The sequence below is a fragment of the Aethalodelphis obliquidens genome, unplaced genomic scaffold (genome assembly GCF_003676395.1).
Source record: "Aethalodelphis obliquidens isolate GAN/ISIS:26980383/991018 unplaced genomic scaffold, ASM367639v1 scaffold77, whole genome shotgun sequence".
NCBI lineage: Eukaryota > Metazoa > Chordata > Mammalia > Artiodactyla > Delphinidae > Aethalodelphis > Aethalodelphis obliquidens.
The window spans coordinates 592,527-607,720 of NW_020838021.1; the positions used below are offsets into that span (position 1 = coordinate 592,527).

General features: G+C 40.6%; 1 protein-coding gene across 4 annotated transcripts in view; it reads right to left on the reverse strand.

Moving 5' to 3' along the window:
* The window catches only part of OCRL (OCRL inositol polyphosphate-5-phosphatase), a 56,351-nt gene that overhangs the window by 16,706 nt on the left and 24,451 nt on the right, over positions 1 to 15,194 (reverse strand). For all 4 annotated transcript variants that reach the window (XM_027092288.1, XM_027092287.1, XM_027092289.1 and 1 more), the window contains exons 9-18: positions 14,506 to 14,607; positions 13,867 to 13,981; positions 12,636 to 12,752; positions 12,344 to 12,531; positions 9,489 to 9,600; positions 7,748 to 7,857; positions 6,088 to 6,223; positions 1,483 to 1,593; positions 684 to 849; positions 179 to 414 (exon numbers count right to left, since the gene is read on the reverse strand). In XM_027092288.1, the coding sequence (XP_026948089.1) occupies positions 179 to 414; positions 684 to 849; positions 1,483 to 1,593; positions 6,088 to 6,223; positions 7,748 to 7,857; positions 9,489 to 9,600; positions 12,344 to 12,531; positions 12,636 to 12,752; positions 13,867 to 13,981; positions 14,506 to 14,607 (1,393 nt within the window). The remainder of the gene's footprint in view (positions 1 to 178; positions 415 to 683; positions 850 to 1,482; positions 1,594 to 6,087; positions 6,224 to 7,747; positions 7,858 to 9,488; positions 9,601 to 12,343; positions 12,532 to 12,635; positions 12,753 to 13,866; positions 13,982 to 14,505; positions 14,608 to 15,194) is intronic.

Below are 15,194 nucleotides of genomic sequence, written 5' to 3' on the forward strand. Positions count from 1 at the left end.
TTAATCCAATGAAAGGCGTGTTAAAGTGACATTCTTATTCTTATTTATCACTTGCCATCCACCCCCCAGTTCCCCTGCCAGCCCTGACAAAAGAGGAAGCACAGAGAGAAGGAGGACATCAGTTAAGCACTGCGAAAATTCTATCTAAAGGAGATGCATGTCTTAGGATGCCTCTTACCAAGTCTATGAGTTTGGTAACAGGAACTTCTCGGATTGGTCTTTTCATTCGGCACAAAGCCTCTAAGGATGTACCAAAACAACTTGGGAAGTAATTTCCACTGATGGTCAAGAAGTAATCTTTGCCTCGATCCAGGTGAAGGACAAGAATATCTTCAATCTTATCTTCCCCTGAGTTCAGGATGGTCACAGAGTCTTTGCTGACATACACATCAAGGGAAATGTCCACAGTCTCATCTGAAATGTAAGAGATGGTACATGATAACAGAAACTTCCAGTGGAAAAGCAAAAAGGGGATGAGAACCAACAGAAGAAGTGTCCTCTAAAAAAATCATTAAGTGATGACGGAGAGATGGGACACACGGAAGAGGGAGGAGCCCCAATACAACGACAGTGGAGGTGAGAGACGTATGGTTAGAAAACAAGAAGTTAATCAAAGGGAGGGAATGGCAGTCATGAGGGGATGGTACATCGCGAGCAGAGACAATGGTAAAGGGAAAACTCACTTGGCTCCAAGTAGCCCTCACAAGGTTCAGCCCGAAGCCATGGCTTGCAGTACTGGCTGTCATTAAGCTTAGGGATGAAAGAAAAATGGCAGGGAACCTGTCCATTGTTGCTGATCTGGAACTTCTCCTTTTGTAGTTGCCGAAACTTCACATTCTCAAACACAAACTGGGGAATAACAGACAGACACAAACATGCATCACTAGTAGGGGAAGAAAGTCAGTTGGATTATTCCATAGAGAATATGAATAAAGAATGAGGTCATTATTAACCATTATTAACTGCCGGGTGCACTCGCCAAGCGAGCCAGCTACCCACTGTCCCCTCTCACAACAGCAGAGAAGGAGCCAGGCAGCTCTTGCTACTTCTCTAGGCTACTCTGATTGTTCCTGGGATCCTAAGAGTATAACCCCACCTGGGGTCAGGGCATGCATCCCATGACCAGGTCCTGGTTCCTGAGATATGAATTGGCCAGCAACTCTGAAATATTAAATAAGAGCAGCTGACATCTGAGGGCTTACTTTGTGCCCGGCGCTGTTTTAAGGGCTTTGCATGTATTAACTCGGGTAATCCTCACAACCTCCTCTTTATCCAAAAAAGGAAACTGTGGCTCTGAGAGGGTAAGACACTCGCCCACGGCCACACGTCTACTAGATGGCAGTGCTGGGACCAAAGTGGAGGCAGTCTGCCTTCAGCTCACACAGTCTTCATGACTTTGCAGTGTTGCCTTCTCCTAGTTACATGGTTTCCCCTGTGCGACCACGATGGGCAGCAAATGGGCAGCCGTGTGTGCTTCCTCACCTCCCTCCGGCTGAGTTCTAAGGAAGGAAGGAAGTCATTTTCCATTCTGTCCATGATGCGTACAATATCTTCAAACACTTTCCGGTACCTCCGTTCATCCACAACCTTCACCTGAAAGAAAATGAACCCTCTTTTCAGTCTTACATGCGTGTAGCTCATCTTCCTTTAAGATTACCTAACAGTTTAAAACCGGTCATTATAGCAACCATTTCAAATAAACTGTGGTGCAAAGAACATCCTCAAACACTTTCTGAAATCTCGCTCCATCCACAACTTTTACCTGAGAAAAACAGACACATCCTTATTTTAGTCTTTTGTACTCTCAACTTATGTATCTCTAAGAGTCTAACGATCTTTAAAAAGGCCACTAAAACAAACATAAATTATGGGATCACACACCGTAAGGTAAAGGTAAGGTTAATTGGTTAACTTCTTGGAAAAGTTAAACCTCTGTGCTACGAAGCTTGGCAATAATAAATATTTGGGAAGAATATTTTCTTGCTCCATTGTTAAGTAATTTGGTGGTGGAGAAAATGTGACGATTGTGCTAAAACTTGTTTCCTGCACTATACAAACTGATAGTGTCAAAACATACCTATCACATTTTCTAACAATGATCGTAAAGTGCTAAAACAGCAGAAAAAATGACTAACGCATTTAACTCTATTAGCTGTTATGCACGATGCCAAGAATCATAATACCAATATAATACCAATGCTCAGATTATATGATGATAAAAGTATGTTAGTAAATAGACTCTATGGCCGTTTTAGAAAACGGCCGACACAAAATGTCCCAGGTCAGAGTAAAAGCATGACGATAAACAAATCATCTTGCCTAATAGATCGAAAAAACTCCCATCTGACACAGCACTTTCGGCTTCCTGACACAGCTGTGCTTTTTTTTTTTTACTATTAAAACTTTATACAAATCGATGCCCAAAACAAACATAATTAACATACCATTTTCACTTATTAAGGCCCCAGTTTCTTTTTAGAATAGAAAACTTCACAAACTCAATTTTTAAAAAAAGATTGATGTATGCAGTAGAGGCTGTAAAGAAAGTGTGGAAAATAAGAACATCAAAGCTGAGTCTCAAAGACTGTGGAGGTTTTTACATATCTGAACCATAATGATTAGGGAACTTAGGAGTAAGCAATCACTAGCGTCACCAGGGTGCCCACTACAGTGTTACATTAAGAGGAATTTTATACTTTTTAAATTCTTTTTCAACATTTTGCAACTTTAAAAAAAATTTATTAATTTATTTTGGCCGTACCACACAGCATGTGGGATCTTAGTTCCCCGACCAGGGATCGAACCCGCGCCCCTGCATTGGAGGCGTGGCATATTAACCACTGGACCACCAGGTAAGTCCCTTTGCAACTTTTTATTTCAAAAAGTATTTTACATGTGTCATCTTATTTTCACAACAACCTGTGAGGCTACCAAAGCAAGGATTATTCTTCTCACAGTTGAGAATATCAAGGTACAAGAAGATCAACTAAGTTGCTCACTGCCACAGTTAATAGCAGAGGTGATATCTGGACCTCTAGCATAAGACCCTTTCCAAAATACTGGATATGTGACAGGACCAACTTGGGTATGTCTTTTTTTTGAGGCGGGGGTAGGTCTTAAAAACACAAATGCCTCAGCTCACTGATAGCAATCTCCAGGGGGCGGGGTCCATGCTTTTGAAGCTCTTTAGGCAATTCTGATGTCCACCAAAGTCTAAGAACCAATGCAACAGATCCCATTACCAAGTGCAGGGGTGGGAACCCCATCTCAGCTTAATCTCAGCCAGCCCACAGCAAGTCTTCTGAAATTAATTGGCCCCTGAGTACTTGGTCCCTTTGTTAACAGTCACTGACGTGAATGGTGGTAAGAAATACAATGTGGTTCTTAAAGCCTCTAATCATAGTGTGCCCAAGAGTCCAAAGTATGGGGTGGTTACCCAATAAAATCAAAGCTCTTCTCAGTGGGTTATCATGATCATAACCCTTAATGTTCAGTAAGGATAATGAAGGGGAAAATGTTACCACAGAATGTCACCACTTGATACATCCACTTTAGAAAAGGAGATTACCAATAAAATTAGGAATTAAGAAATATGTACAATGAGCTAGATCTTTATGTAATAACACGGATAGCTCTCCAAGATACACCACTGAATTAAAAAAAAAAAGTTGCAGACCAACACATACAGTATGAGACCATTTATGATGTATACACACCAACAAACAAAACACCACCATATTGTGTATGGGTAAACAGAAAAGGTCTAGAACTGTGCTATCCAATATTATAGCCAGTAGCCACATAAGGACATTTAAATTTAAATTACTTCAAATTAAATAAAATTGAAAGTTCATTTCTCTCAGTCACACTTCAAGTGATCAATAGTTGCCTGCAGGTAATAGCTACTGGATGGGACAGGACAGATCTAGAACATTTCCATCATCACAGAAAATCTATCGGACAGTGCTGGTCTAGAAAGAAATAAATTCATAAGGGTAGTTGGCCGGGCTAGGGAGTGGGGTTTAGCGCAAAAGTGGAAGTGGGGGATAGAAGAGGCACTGAAGACCTTCAGCCTTATCTGTGAATTTTGCTTACTTCTATTTTTATTTTAAAGAGAAAACACATTTTAATTCCTGTGTGATTTAAAAAGTATTAAAAACTAGAAAGGTAGAGCTTTATTAAAGATACACAAAAATACACAGAAAGCATGGAAAAATTGTAAATATCCTGCTGGGAGCTCTGAATTAATATGTATGGAGTATTACAAATATTCTGAGGTTCTGAAAAGAAATACAAACAGAAAAGCTAAGCATAGCTGATGAAACAAAAACGGTTAGTGTCTGGGGGAAAGACATCCTTTTAAAAATGGATTAAGAGAACTCAAATGAAGAAAACAGGGCAGTCCACAAGCACAAGCTAGAAATTAGGTGGGTTAAAAGTAGTATCTGGGTTTCCCTGGTGGCACAGTGGTTGAGAGTCCACCTGTCAATGCAGGGGACATGGGCTCGTGCCCCGGTCCGGGAAGATCCCACATGCCGCGGAGCGGCTGGGCCCGTGAGCCATGGCCGCTGAGCCTGCGCGTCCGGAGTCTGTGGCTCCGCAACCAGAGAGGCCACAACAGTGAGAGGCCCGCGTACCGCAAAAAAAAAAAAAAAAAGAAAAAAGTAGTATCTGAAGGTATATCTAGTCAGTAAGTTCTCTGGAACTCTGCAGGCATTGTGGGGGTAGGAGAAAGAACATCTATAAATTTGGGAATTAAACAGGCTTAAGAGACTTGAATCTCAGCTCTCCTTCTAACTGCATGCTCTTAAAGAAGTTTATTTAAACTCACTGGTTCTCCACTTGCTCATCTGTTAAATGAGAAATATTTAACTCAAAGCACTGCTGTGAGGAGTAAATGAGATGGGTGTAAATTGCCTAGTACAGTCTCTGGCACGTACTAGCTACTTTTTGAGGAACACATACTATTATTATTCATTATTATTTTAAAATTTCAAAGTAGATAAAGTCAAGTCATGATTGCCTCAATAAAATTTAGAATCTATTCTAAGATGAAGAACAAATTTTGTACATAAAGGAAATGCCCCAAAGTCATTCCCCTTTAAGACAGGAGCAGGATAAGACATATTGGTGAGAACCTATCTCAGAAGCCAAAATAATCAACATACACCCAGAGGAAAGAAATCTACCCTACTGTGCTCTTCGCATGTCTTACCTCATTAATCCTCTTAAGTAGGTACCATTGTTATTCCCATTTTATAGAGGAGGAAACTGAGGCAGAGGGATGTTACATAAATTTTCCATTGTTACAGTTAGAAAGTGGTTGAGCTGGGAGGCAAATTTAAGCAGTCTAGCTATAACGTCCATTCTATCAAGCACTGCCCAATATAGATTCTGCCAGATTACATGACTGTAGGTCTGGAAAAACTGCAAGAAATAATCTAAATGTACTAGCTGTAATAAAGTAAGTCAACAAGATCCCAAGATATAACTTGCATACTAATAACACACAGCTAGAAAACAAAAACTTTACTCACAACAGAGACAAAAAATTAAACAACTGGCCATTAATCCAGCCCAGGATGCAATAGAGTTAAAAAGAAATTTCAAACCTGTGCTCCTGGATGGGAAGACTTCACTATCTTAGTTAGTAGAACTAACAATATGCCTCTTAACATTATATACAGATTATGTTGTATTCTGACCGGTCTGTGCCTTTGTTCCTGCTGTCCCCAGCCCTCTACCTGGAACCTCTCTCCTGGTGCTTCCACTCCTTACTATTTTATCTGATGAGGACCTACTCATCCTTTAAAACCTAGCTTTGAACTCTTCTTTATGTATAATGACTTTAGGAGGTGAAGGGTGCTACCCAGCCATTATGCAGCATGAGAAACACCTGTGTCACTAAACGGCCATGTGGACAGCATTTAGGAGGGTCAAGGGCACTAACTTCTCAATGTTGCAAATGATTATTTGGTTATGAAAACATTATGGCTCACTGAATTACTGACCCGTTCTGAGTCTAAATAACGCTCTAAGAATAGATACTTAACACACAAACGACTGCATGAACAAACAAGTGTTTACCCCAATGTGGAAGAGGGCGCTAACAGGCTTGTGGTCACTGGTTTTCAGTTCCATGTGACTCCGGTAATGAAGCTGATTAACGTTAATTCCTCTCCAGAGAATTCGGTCACACCAGGCTGGAACCCGACATTTCCCACTGCAAAAAAAGTAAGGAATTAGAATAACATACCACACAAGAACGGAATACCTACCACACTGGTTCAGACCTGAGTTAGGCCCTCTTGTTATCTGCTTCTCCTTCCCTAACAACTCCAGCTATTATCTTCCCTACTATATTGCAAGCTCTGTGAAGGGACTGTGTCTGCTTGTTTGTCACTGCATTCTCAGCCCCTAGCACAGTATCTGATGTAAAGTAGGTGCTCAATGAATAGTTATCTAATGAATGAATAAACGGTGCTCCTAAGATTAGGATTATATCTTCAATATTGTTGCCCCAGGGGAAAACAGAATAGCACCTTCTTAAAATACCCTCAGAAGGACAGGATTATATTCAGAACACTTCCTCTTCATTTGCTCTATCAACAGCAATGATGCTTCACAACAGATAGACAACTAATAAAATCTAAAAATCCAATCCTATATTCCTAGACTGGGCTTAATCACTGGAGATGGGTAATAGTAGAGATTTCTTTAAACCTGTACTTTTATGGATAAGTCGAGCTTCTTCTAATAAAGATGAACTAACACCTAAGCATGCAAGTCTGAACAAATAACAGCCCATAAGAATACCAAGGGGAGGGAAAAAGCCTATTCATCATTCTATTAAAATAAGCAACACCTGTACACCTGATCCAGACGGTGACACAAATAAAGTTCTTATCAGTAGCTCTTCAGTTGACTCTCAAGTCAGGTGAGTGGAATAAACAAGGCAATGTGCACAAGATCTCTCAGAGTCACTTTTCACTTGCTGAGCAGCTCCCTCGGAGGATGGGACAGGCTCCTCCCCACCCCACCCTGGCGCTCTCTGAGTCTAAAGAAGCTGACTATGCCCAGGCATTCTTTTCTTCTTTCAAACTTCTGGGCTCAGCCAGGTAGGAAACCATAGGAAACGAAGAAATAGTAGGTAGAAGACAAACAGTCACCAGGCACATACTGACAGGGGCACTTTACTAGGGGTGATCGAGAAATCAACAGGCCCCCTAGACAGTGATTCTCAGCTTTCTGCAGCAGTTGTGGAGGTCAGGCCCAGGCACCGGTATTTTTAAAAGTCCAGCAAAAGAGTCTAATGTGAACTCAGGATCGAGAACCACTGTTCTGGAAGAACCTTTCATGGCTCTTTGTTTTCACCTCTGGTATCCTGAGTTAAAGAGTTGAAAAAGAGTTTGGGAAAAGAGCCAGAACAGGGCAACAGGTAAGGAAATAGGGGTAAGATCAGAAGGGCAAAAATCTAAGAAGCAAGTCTGCTGAGGTGAGAGAAATAAGGCATCACAGGCAGCTCGTAAAACTTCAACAGCCTGACAGAGCAGTCCACACTCTCCTAAGGTGAGCTCACCTGTGAGCACACACAAACTGAAACCTCTTCTGTAATAGCACTGAGCCATTAGGTTTTTCTATCTGTTTCTGGCAAGAACTAAAAATTTCCCAGCCCTTCATCAATTCAGAGAGACAGAAATAAGATCAGGGCTTAACCTGTTCCATGAGGAGGTTCTTGTTTTTTTACCTGGAATCCCATCGGTCTGTTTTAGAATCATACTTATACGTGGGGATAAACTTGATTTCCCCTTCCATGAAGTCAGCAAAAGCTTTTTTCTGTGTGCGCTGAATATTTAGCTAGAGATAGAAAAACGTATCATATAAGCAGGGTAACACCATCTTAACAGAAGTGATAATTGGGTTGATCAGCCATTTCTAAGTATCTAAGTTCCGTATCTTTTGCAACTGTCGGAGCACATACATAAAATTTCTGTGCCTTATGAATTAAATTTTGACATTCCAACAGCATCTAAGCTCACCGACAGACAGGATGCTCATATGAGCATGTCACTAATTTTTTATTGCTAATGGTGGTCAAGGTAAAATGGAAAAATGAAACCTGAATAATCATAAGTTCCCTGATGTTAGCACAGGTTTTTTTAAATTTATTGAAGTATAGTTGATTTACAATGTTGTGTTAATTTCTGCTGTACAGCAAAGTGACTCAATTATACATATATATATATTCTTTTCCCTATTCTTTTCCATTATGGCTTATCACAGGATACTGAATGGAGTTCTTTGTGCTATACAGTAGGACCTTGTTGTTTATCCATCCTATATATATAATAGTTTGGGCACAGTTTTAATTTTTTAAAAAAGCACACAAATTTTGATTGGATAATTCCAAAAGCCAAATTCAGTGAATAGTTATATTGGGTTGGCCAGAAAGTTCATTCAGGTTTTTCTGTAACATCTTGTGGAAAACCCAAACGAACTTTTCGGCCAAGCCAATAGATCGTTTTGAAAGTTACCCTCACTCAAATATTTTACCAGAACTACATAAGATTCAGAACTTATTCCAATTGTACCCCCTTTGGAGGCAGGACAGAGGAAGAAATGCAAAGTTAGCCAGCCAACCTCAATGTGAAGATAGACACAGCCAAGAAAGGCTCACTGTAAAAACCATTCTGCTGCAAAACACCGGAATTTTGACTATGACTGAAGGTCAAAAGTCTCACGTTAGGATTTAAAGACATTCAAATCAAGTTGAAACATTTTCTTCCCTCAATAAGAAGCATTCACTTTTAGCAGCCAGAATCCATATGCTAAAGTAAAAATTCAAGTCCTGTGCCAGGCTCCAAGGCAAATTTACAGAAAACTAGGTTCCTCAATATCGTTTTATATAAATGTTACCATATCAGTGCTTCTCACACAGGTTTTAACATCTATAAACTAGCAAGCCCCAACTTCTCAATCAGTTCCCATTAGACCACAGTCTGCTATTTTTCCCAAACTTCTCTTCTGTGCCTCCCAATCCCCTCACAGGGCCTCCCTCTTTTACCTCCAAGCTGTTGCTGAGCCTGCCAAGTAATCATAGAGCAGCTTTCCCTGTTTCATCTGCCAAACCACATCAACATAGCTGAAGGCCCACTTCCTCCAGGAAGTGTTCTCCAATTAACCCCACCCATTCTCCAACTCATTTATACAAATCTCTGAAATCCCTTCTTGATAAAGACTTAATGAATAAATGTTATATTGACTTTTTATCACTAACGTTATCTCTTCTCCTCCCATCCAAGCACTTAATAAAGGCACTACAAACCTTGTGTGTACTCACTGCATCACTAGTCACAATGTTTTCCCCAGACAGTGATACCTTTCCATCTACTTCTAGAGTAAGACACAACTCCTATGGGTCTAACTCATAAACCTAACAATTTTATCTGCTGTCTAGGAAAGTACCTTTTAAAATAAAATTTTATTACCTGGTCCAATTTCAAGAGTCTCTGAAGGTCATTCTTATTAATAAGACTCTTCACTTCATTGGCATCAGGCATGCAAAGTCTGTAGTTCAAATCTCCCAACCAGATGACAACACTGAGGATAAAGAAATACATGAACAGAAATAGCAGCAATGAGCATAAAAATCAATCAGAGGAGAATGGAGAGAAGGAAAATGGGGAGATTATTGATAAGCATTCATTTATCACTATCTGACTAGGGGTTTAAGATATAACTATCCTTTGGGGGCGAGTACTATCAACACCTGAGAGGGGCGAGGGATTACAAAATAGGCAGGAGGACGGGCCTGCACACATGAGGAACAAAGACAGGGAAATACGGTGTATATGTGGGACTCAGAAACCAAGGAGTTAACTCCTTGAGAGAAGCATGTAGTTTATTTGCTGGACTAGCTTCAAAATTTCACCTGGCTACTTGCCAGGTCTCTAGGGGAAGAGAATCTGAACGTTTTCTGCCTCTCTGAGCCCTGATGTTCTGCAGGCTCTCCACTAGGGTCTGCATGGTCTGAATGACAGCTCTCTTGTCTAGCAAATGTAGGTCCAGGGCTTTCTGCTGCAGCCACTCTGTCTACCCTTGCCCCAGAACCGCAGTCCAAGTCCCAGGCAGGAAGGAGAATGGCAGGCCATGGGAGCCTCAGGCTCCCAATCACAGCAACAGCAACAGGCTCCCAATCACAGCAACAGACCCCCAGGTGTGCTGAGAGCCGCCCAGGGGAGACCCTGAAATTCCCACACCAAAATGGGTTCTCTTGTGAGCTATCTCAAGTTCCAAATGGATCTCTTTGCCAATCTTTAAGGTCCCGGGTAAATAAATTTATGGAATTTCGGGGCAATTTTATGATTACTGATGTCAAGACCTTGTTTTACCACTGTGAAACAGAATTCTATATGATCCTAATTGTTGAGACAATATGGAAAGAGGCCAACATCACTACCTTTCCCTACTCTTTCCTCAATTACCCCACTCTCTACTGATCCTAATACCCACAAATTATCTTTTGTTTTCCTACTAATTCACATCTCAAACCACTATTCCAAATCTCATTACCCTCTCAGAATTTCAATTACTACTATTAATTTCCCTACAAATAACCATTTTCTACTAACAATCCATTCCTCAACTGATTTTTGTTTCTATCCTTATTAAGTCCCATTCTTCACTAACCTTTCACATTATCCATTGGTGTCTTTAAATCTCCACAGCCCCTTTTCTTAATGATTCACAGCCAGTAAAAAGAATAATGTAGATCTATATTTACTGGCTTGGAAAGAGATTCACAATAAATAGGATAATACAGTCCTATATAATGAGTATGTGTGTGTTTGTGTGTGCATAGACAAAAGTCTACAACAGCACTATTCAGAACAGATAGGGACTTCCCTGGTGGGGCAGTGGTTAAGAATCTGCCTGCCAATGGAGGGGACTCGGGTTCAATCCCTGGTCCGGGAAGATCCCACATGCCGCGGAGCAACTAAGCCTATGCGCCACAACTACTGAGCCTGCGCTCTAGAGCCTGCAAGCCACAACTACTGAGCCCACGTGCCACAACTACTGAAGCCTGTGTGCCTAAAGCCCATGCTCTGCAACAAGAGAAGCCACCGCAATGAGAAGCCCGTGCACCACAATGAAGAGTAGCCCCTGCTCGCCGCAACTAGAGAAAGCCTGCACACAGCAACGAAGACCCAACACAGCCAAAAATAAAACTAAATTAAATAATTAATTAAAAAAAAAACAGAAGACATAGGACGCACATAAGAAATGTAATTTTCAATTGCCTAGTAGCTGAATATAAAAAGTAAAAGAAACAAGTGAAAATAACTTTAACAACAAATTCCAGGGCTTCCCTGGTGGCACAGTGGTTTAGAATCCACCTGCCAATGAAGGGGACACGGGTTCAAGCCCTGGTCCAGGAAGATCCCATATGCTGCAGAGCAACTAAGCCCATGTGTCACAACTACTGAGCCTGCGCTCTAGAGCCTGTGATCCACAACTACTGAGCCCGTGTGCCACAACTACTGAGGCTCGCACGCCTAGAGCCCGTGCTCCGCAACAAGAGAAGCCACCACAATGAGAAGCCCATGCGCCGCAACGAAGAGTAGCCCCCGCTCGTCGCAACTAGAGAAAGCCCGTGCACAGCAACGAAGACCCAACTCAGCCAAAAATAAATAAAAACAAAACAAAAAAAACCCAATGCCTTCTTTAAAAAAAACCAAATCCCATTTAACTCAATATATGCAAACTTTTGTTATTTCAACATGTAATCAATACTTAAAAAGTTGAGATATTTTACATTTTTTCCCTACTAAATTCAGTGTATATGCTCACAGCACATCTCAGTTTGGACTAGCTACTTTCAAGTGCCCAACAGCCACCTATGGCTACTGGCTGTCATAACGGACAGCACAGATCTGGAAGGATACACACTGAATTGTCCACAGTGTTTTTCTTCGGAAGGAGGGACTGGCTGGGGAGAGCAGAGGTAAGAAATGAGGGATTTTTTACTTTTACCTTTTATTACATTCACAATGAACATTTCTATTTTATAATAAAAAATAATAAAAACTGATGTCAATTGACAGACCCCCCTCTACCATTACTCTAGATGCCCACTAAGAGAACTAACCTTTCCTCTGATAGCAAATCTAATTCCTCTGACTAAAATCTAATTCATCTGCTATTCCTCAAACCTGCCCCCTTCTTCGTGACCCCAATCCCTAAACAATAATCTCTTCACTCTTCACATTTCTATAGCTTCTCACCACGTTTAGTCTCTTCTCACCACCACTATTCAAAGGCTAAGGAAGACTTAACCACTCACTCATGTTTCATGATGTTCAGCTGTGGGAGGGTCTGATTTGGGACCACAAAACTCATTCGTGCGCAGATGTCCTTATAATCCTGATTCCTTCTCTCAAAGTCCTCCACGTGGGCAGCCAAGTGGGAATTGACAACGCAAAAGGTAGTGTTGTGAAATACAAATCTCACAGCTACCCCACCTTTGTTTCCCTGTTAGCAAGAGTAATGATCCACAGTTAGTACAAAGATGCAACTAGCACCTGAACTTCACATGGACATAAATCATAATTGAGCTCATTTCCGAAGTAACTCACCATCTTCCCCATGATTCCAGTCCCAACTGTTTCTGTAGCAACATCACGGATATATCGCCACTGATCCTTTCTGGCAAATATCAGGAGCATCATCCCAACGAGGCGGACCAGTTGAACCTATGAGTCGCAGGGAATTAGAAGAGGTTCATGTTAATACCACTCTTTGCCACATATCAAATTCCCACAACTAATTTTCCACCAAGAAGATATAACCATGCCCTAATCTGAATCCAAATCCTCTAATTTCCCAGTGGGCCTCATAAAGAGAAAACAAAACTTCTCTGGGAAAGCTTTAATCTGGCTCTGACCAGTAGGAGTTAAAAGTCTTTGGAGACAACGAGTACACTCAGCTCTAGATTCATTATTTTAATCACTTTTTAGCCTACCGTGAGTAGGCAGCATAAAAAATTCGAATAATAATGACAAAGCCTCTATCCCAGCTTGTTCCTTTTGCCTCTTCTTCCTAGTTTCTGATTTACAATTTCCTAAGAAATTAAAATGTATAAAATAACACTCCTTTTTACTTTTAAGTCTGTGAACTAGAAATATGTCTGAAATGTGTATTAGTCTATACGAGAGGAATAACATCTTCAGGAGTCTTATCACCTATATCAGCTGCTAGAAGATGCAGATGAAAATTACTTAGACAAATGACTCCTTTTAAAGGGCTTGGTATGGTAGCCCCATAATTAAAATAACTCTTCTGGTAGCCTCTACCACGTGCCTTCTAGAGACCAACAAATTGGGCCACCTTGCTAAAGTCAACTCTATTCTTGACTTACAACCAAGTTTCGAGCTCATTGAAATTCCACAACACTCCTGTTCTTGCTCCAATTCCAAAGCTTGCCCTATGCACCCACATGCTTCAAACTGCTTTTCTGTAAAGCATCCAGTTCTGACCATGTCAGCGAACAATTTCAATCTTAAACTCTCACTGCAAAAATCACTTACCTTATGTGTCATCATTTGAGTTAATTACTGCTATGAGGACAATAAAATTCTTCTTTTCTCCTAAAAACTACCTAAGCAATGAAACTATAAGATCGGGAAACTTAGGGAATTCTTTTTCTAGGAAATAGGAATAAAAAGGATTAGTCTGCCCTATTCCAGTATTACACATGGGGAAGAATTCAATTAAACCACTCTTTTGGAACAAGCTATAGATAACAGAGTAACTTCTAGTGAGTTCTACTTAGTTGTATACTAAAAAAGATAATTCAATGCGGCTTACTTTCTTATACTTGGCTTTGGAATGCAAACCCCTCTCCACAGCCAAGGACCACTCTTGTTCCTTCACAGATTCAAAGTAGAAAAAGGCTTCTGTGCTCAAGTCCAGCTCTTGGAATCTGAGAAAACAAGAGGATGTCGGATCTACACACATCCCATAATTATCTCTGACTACCTCCTGTCCCATTTTCTGAGACATTAGATGAAACAATGCGGAAAAGATAAATTTTAGAGAACTGCTCTATTGACTCAGGTGATCAGTAAGGACAAGTAGTTTTCTTTTCAAAAGACTCCGCGCCACAGGTATATACACAGGCTATGCAAAACACAAACAAAAAAACCTCCATAAGGGATAACCGTAGAGCTTTGCTTATATATCCTAGAAATAGTCACTGTTAGAATTAACCTCAAATCTCAGTTTCTATGAAGTATATAGTTTTCTATGGGTTTTGAGAGGATTAGATGCTTCCTTACACCAATTCAGGTATCTGTTCCTTTATGATCTCACAAATTTGACCCACAAGTTAACTCTCACATATAGTCTACAGTAGGTTTTTACAAATGGTGGGGAAAAAAAGCGCAAAATGTCACGTAAACTAACACCAAACATACAGCCAAAATGAACTTCCAGACGCCATTTTACCCAATGCAGTAGATATCAGGAGGATTCGGATCACAGTTCAGCCAAGGTTCTAGCCCACTGTCTGGAGACTGGCCATTCACGTTCCATGTTCCAACAAAGAACCTAATACATGATTCCAAAACATAATTTAAAAACAAAGGTCAAGTGTGGATGGTCACAATAAGCAACATAATTTCTCAAACTGTTTTGCCACACACACACACACAAAACCCTCTTGCCTGCAGAAGACAAAGGCAGTGGGCTTATTCTCTCCAAAGTTTACATCAGGTAAACCTACAGAAAGGAACCAAGTCTCTATTTAAAAAACACAAGTTTAATTGCTCTACCACATTTCCTTCCTATTACATTCCATCCAAACTCATATCTGAAGGGAGAGCTTGTGGATGGGAAAGAGGTATCTTCATGCTATAAGGATGTCTAACATGGATAACTATTCCATAAGGAGTTGTAGTTAAATCCAAAAACTCACTTCCCGAAGGATTACAAGGACATCTGTGTAGGAAATTCTGTTGAGACAGATATAGTATTAAGGGGGAAAGCAGAAGGGAAAACTCATGACTGTCTTAACTGTTTACATACAAATATAAGCATCACGGGAAATCTGAAGATCTGGAGGTTTCAGCATAGGGATATAGTCATGACTGAATTAGAATAAATGAGGCATAATGGGATAGCAGATGGGACTGGAA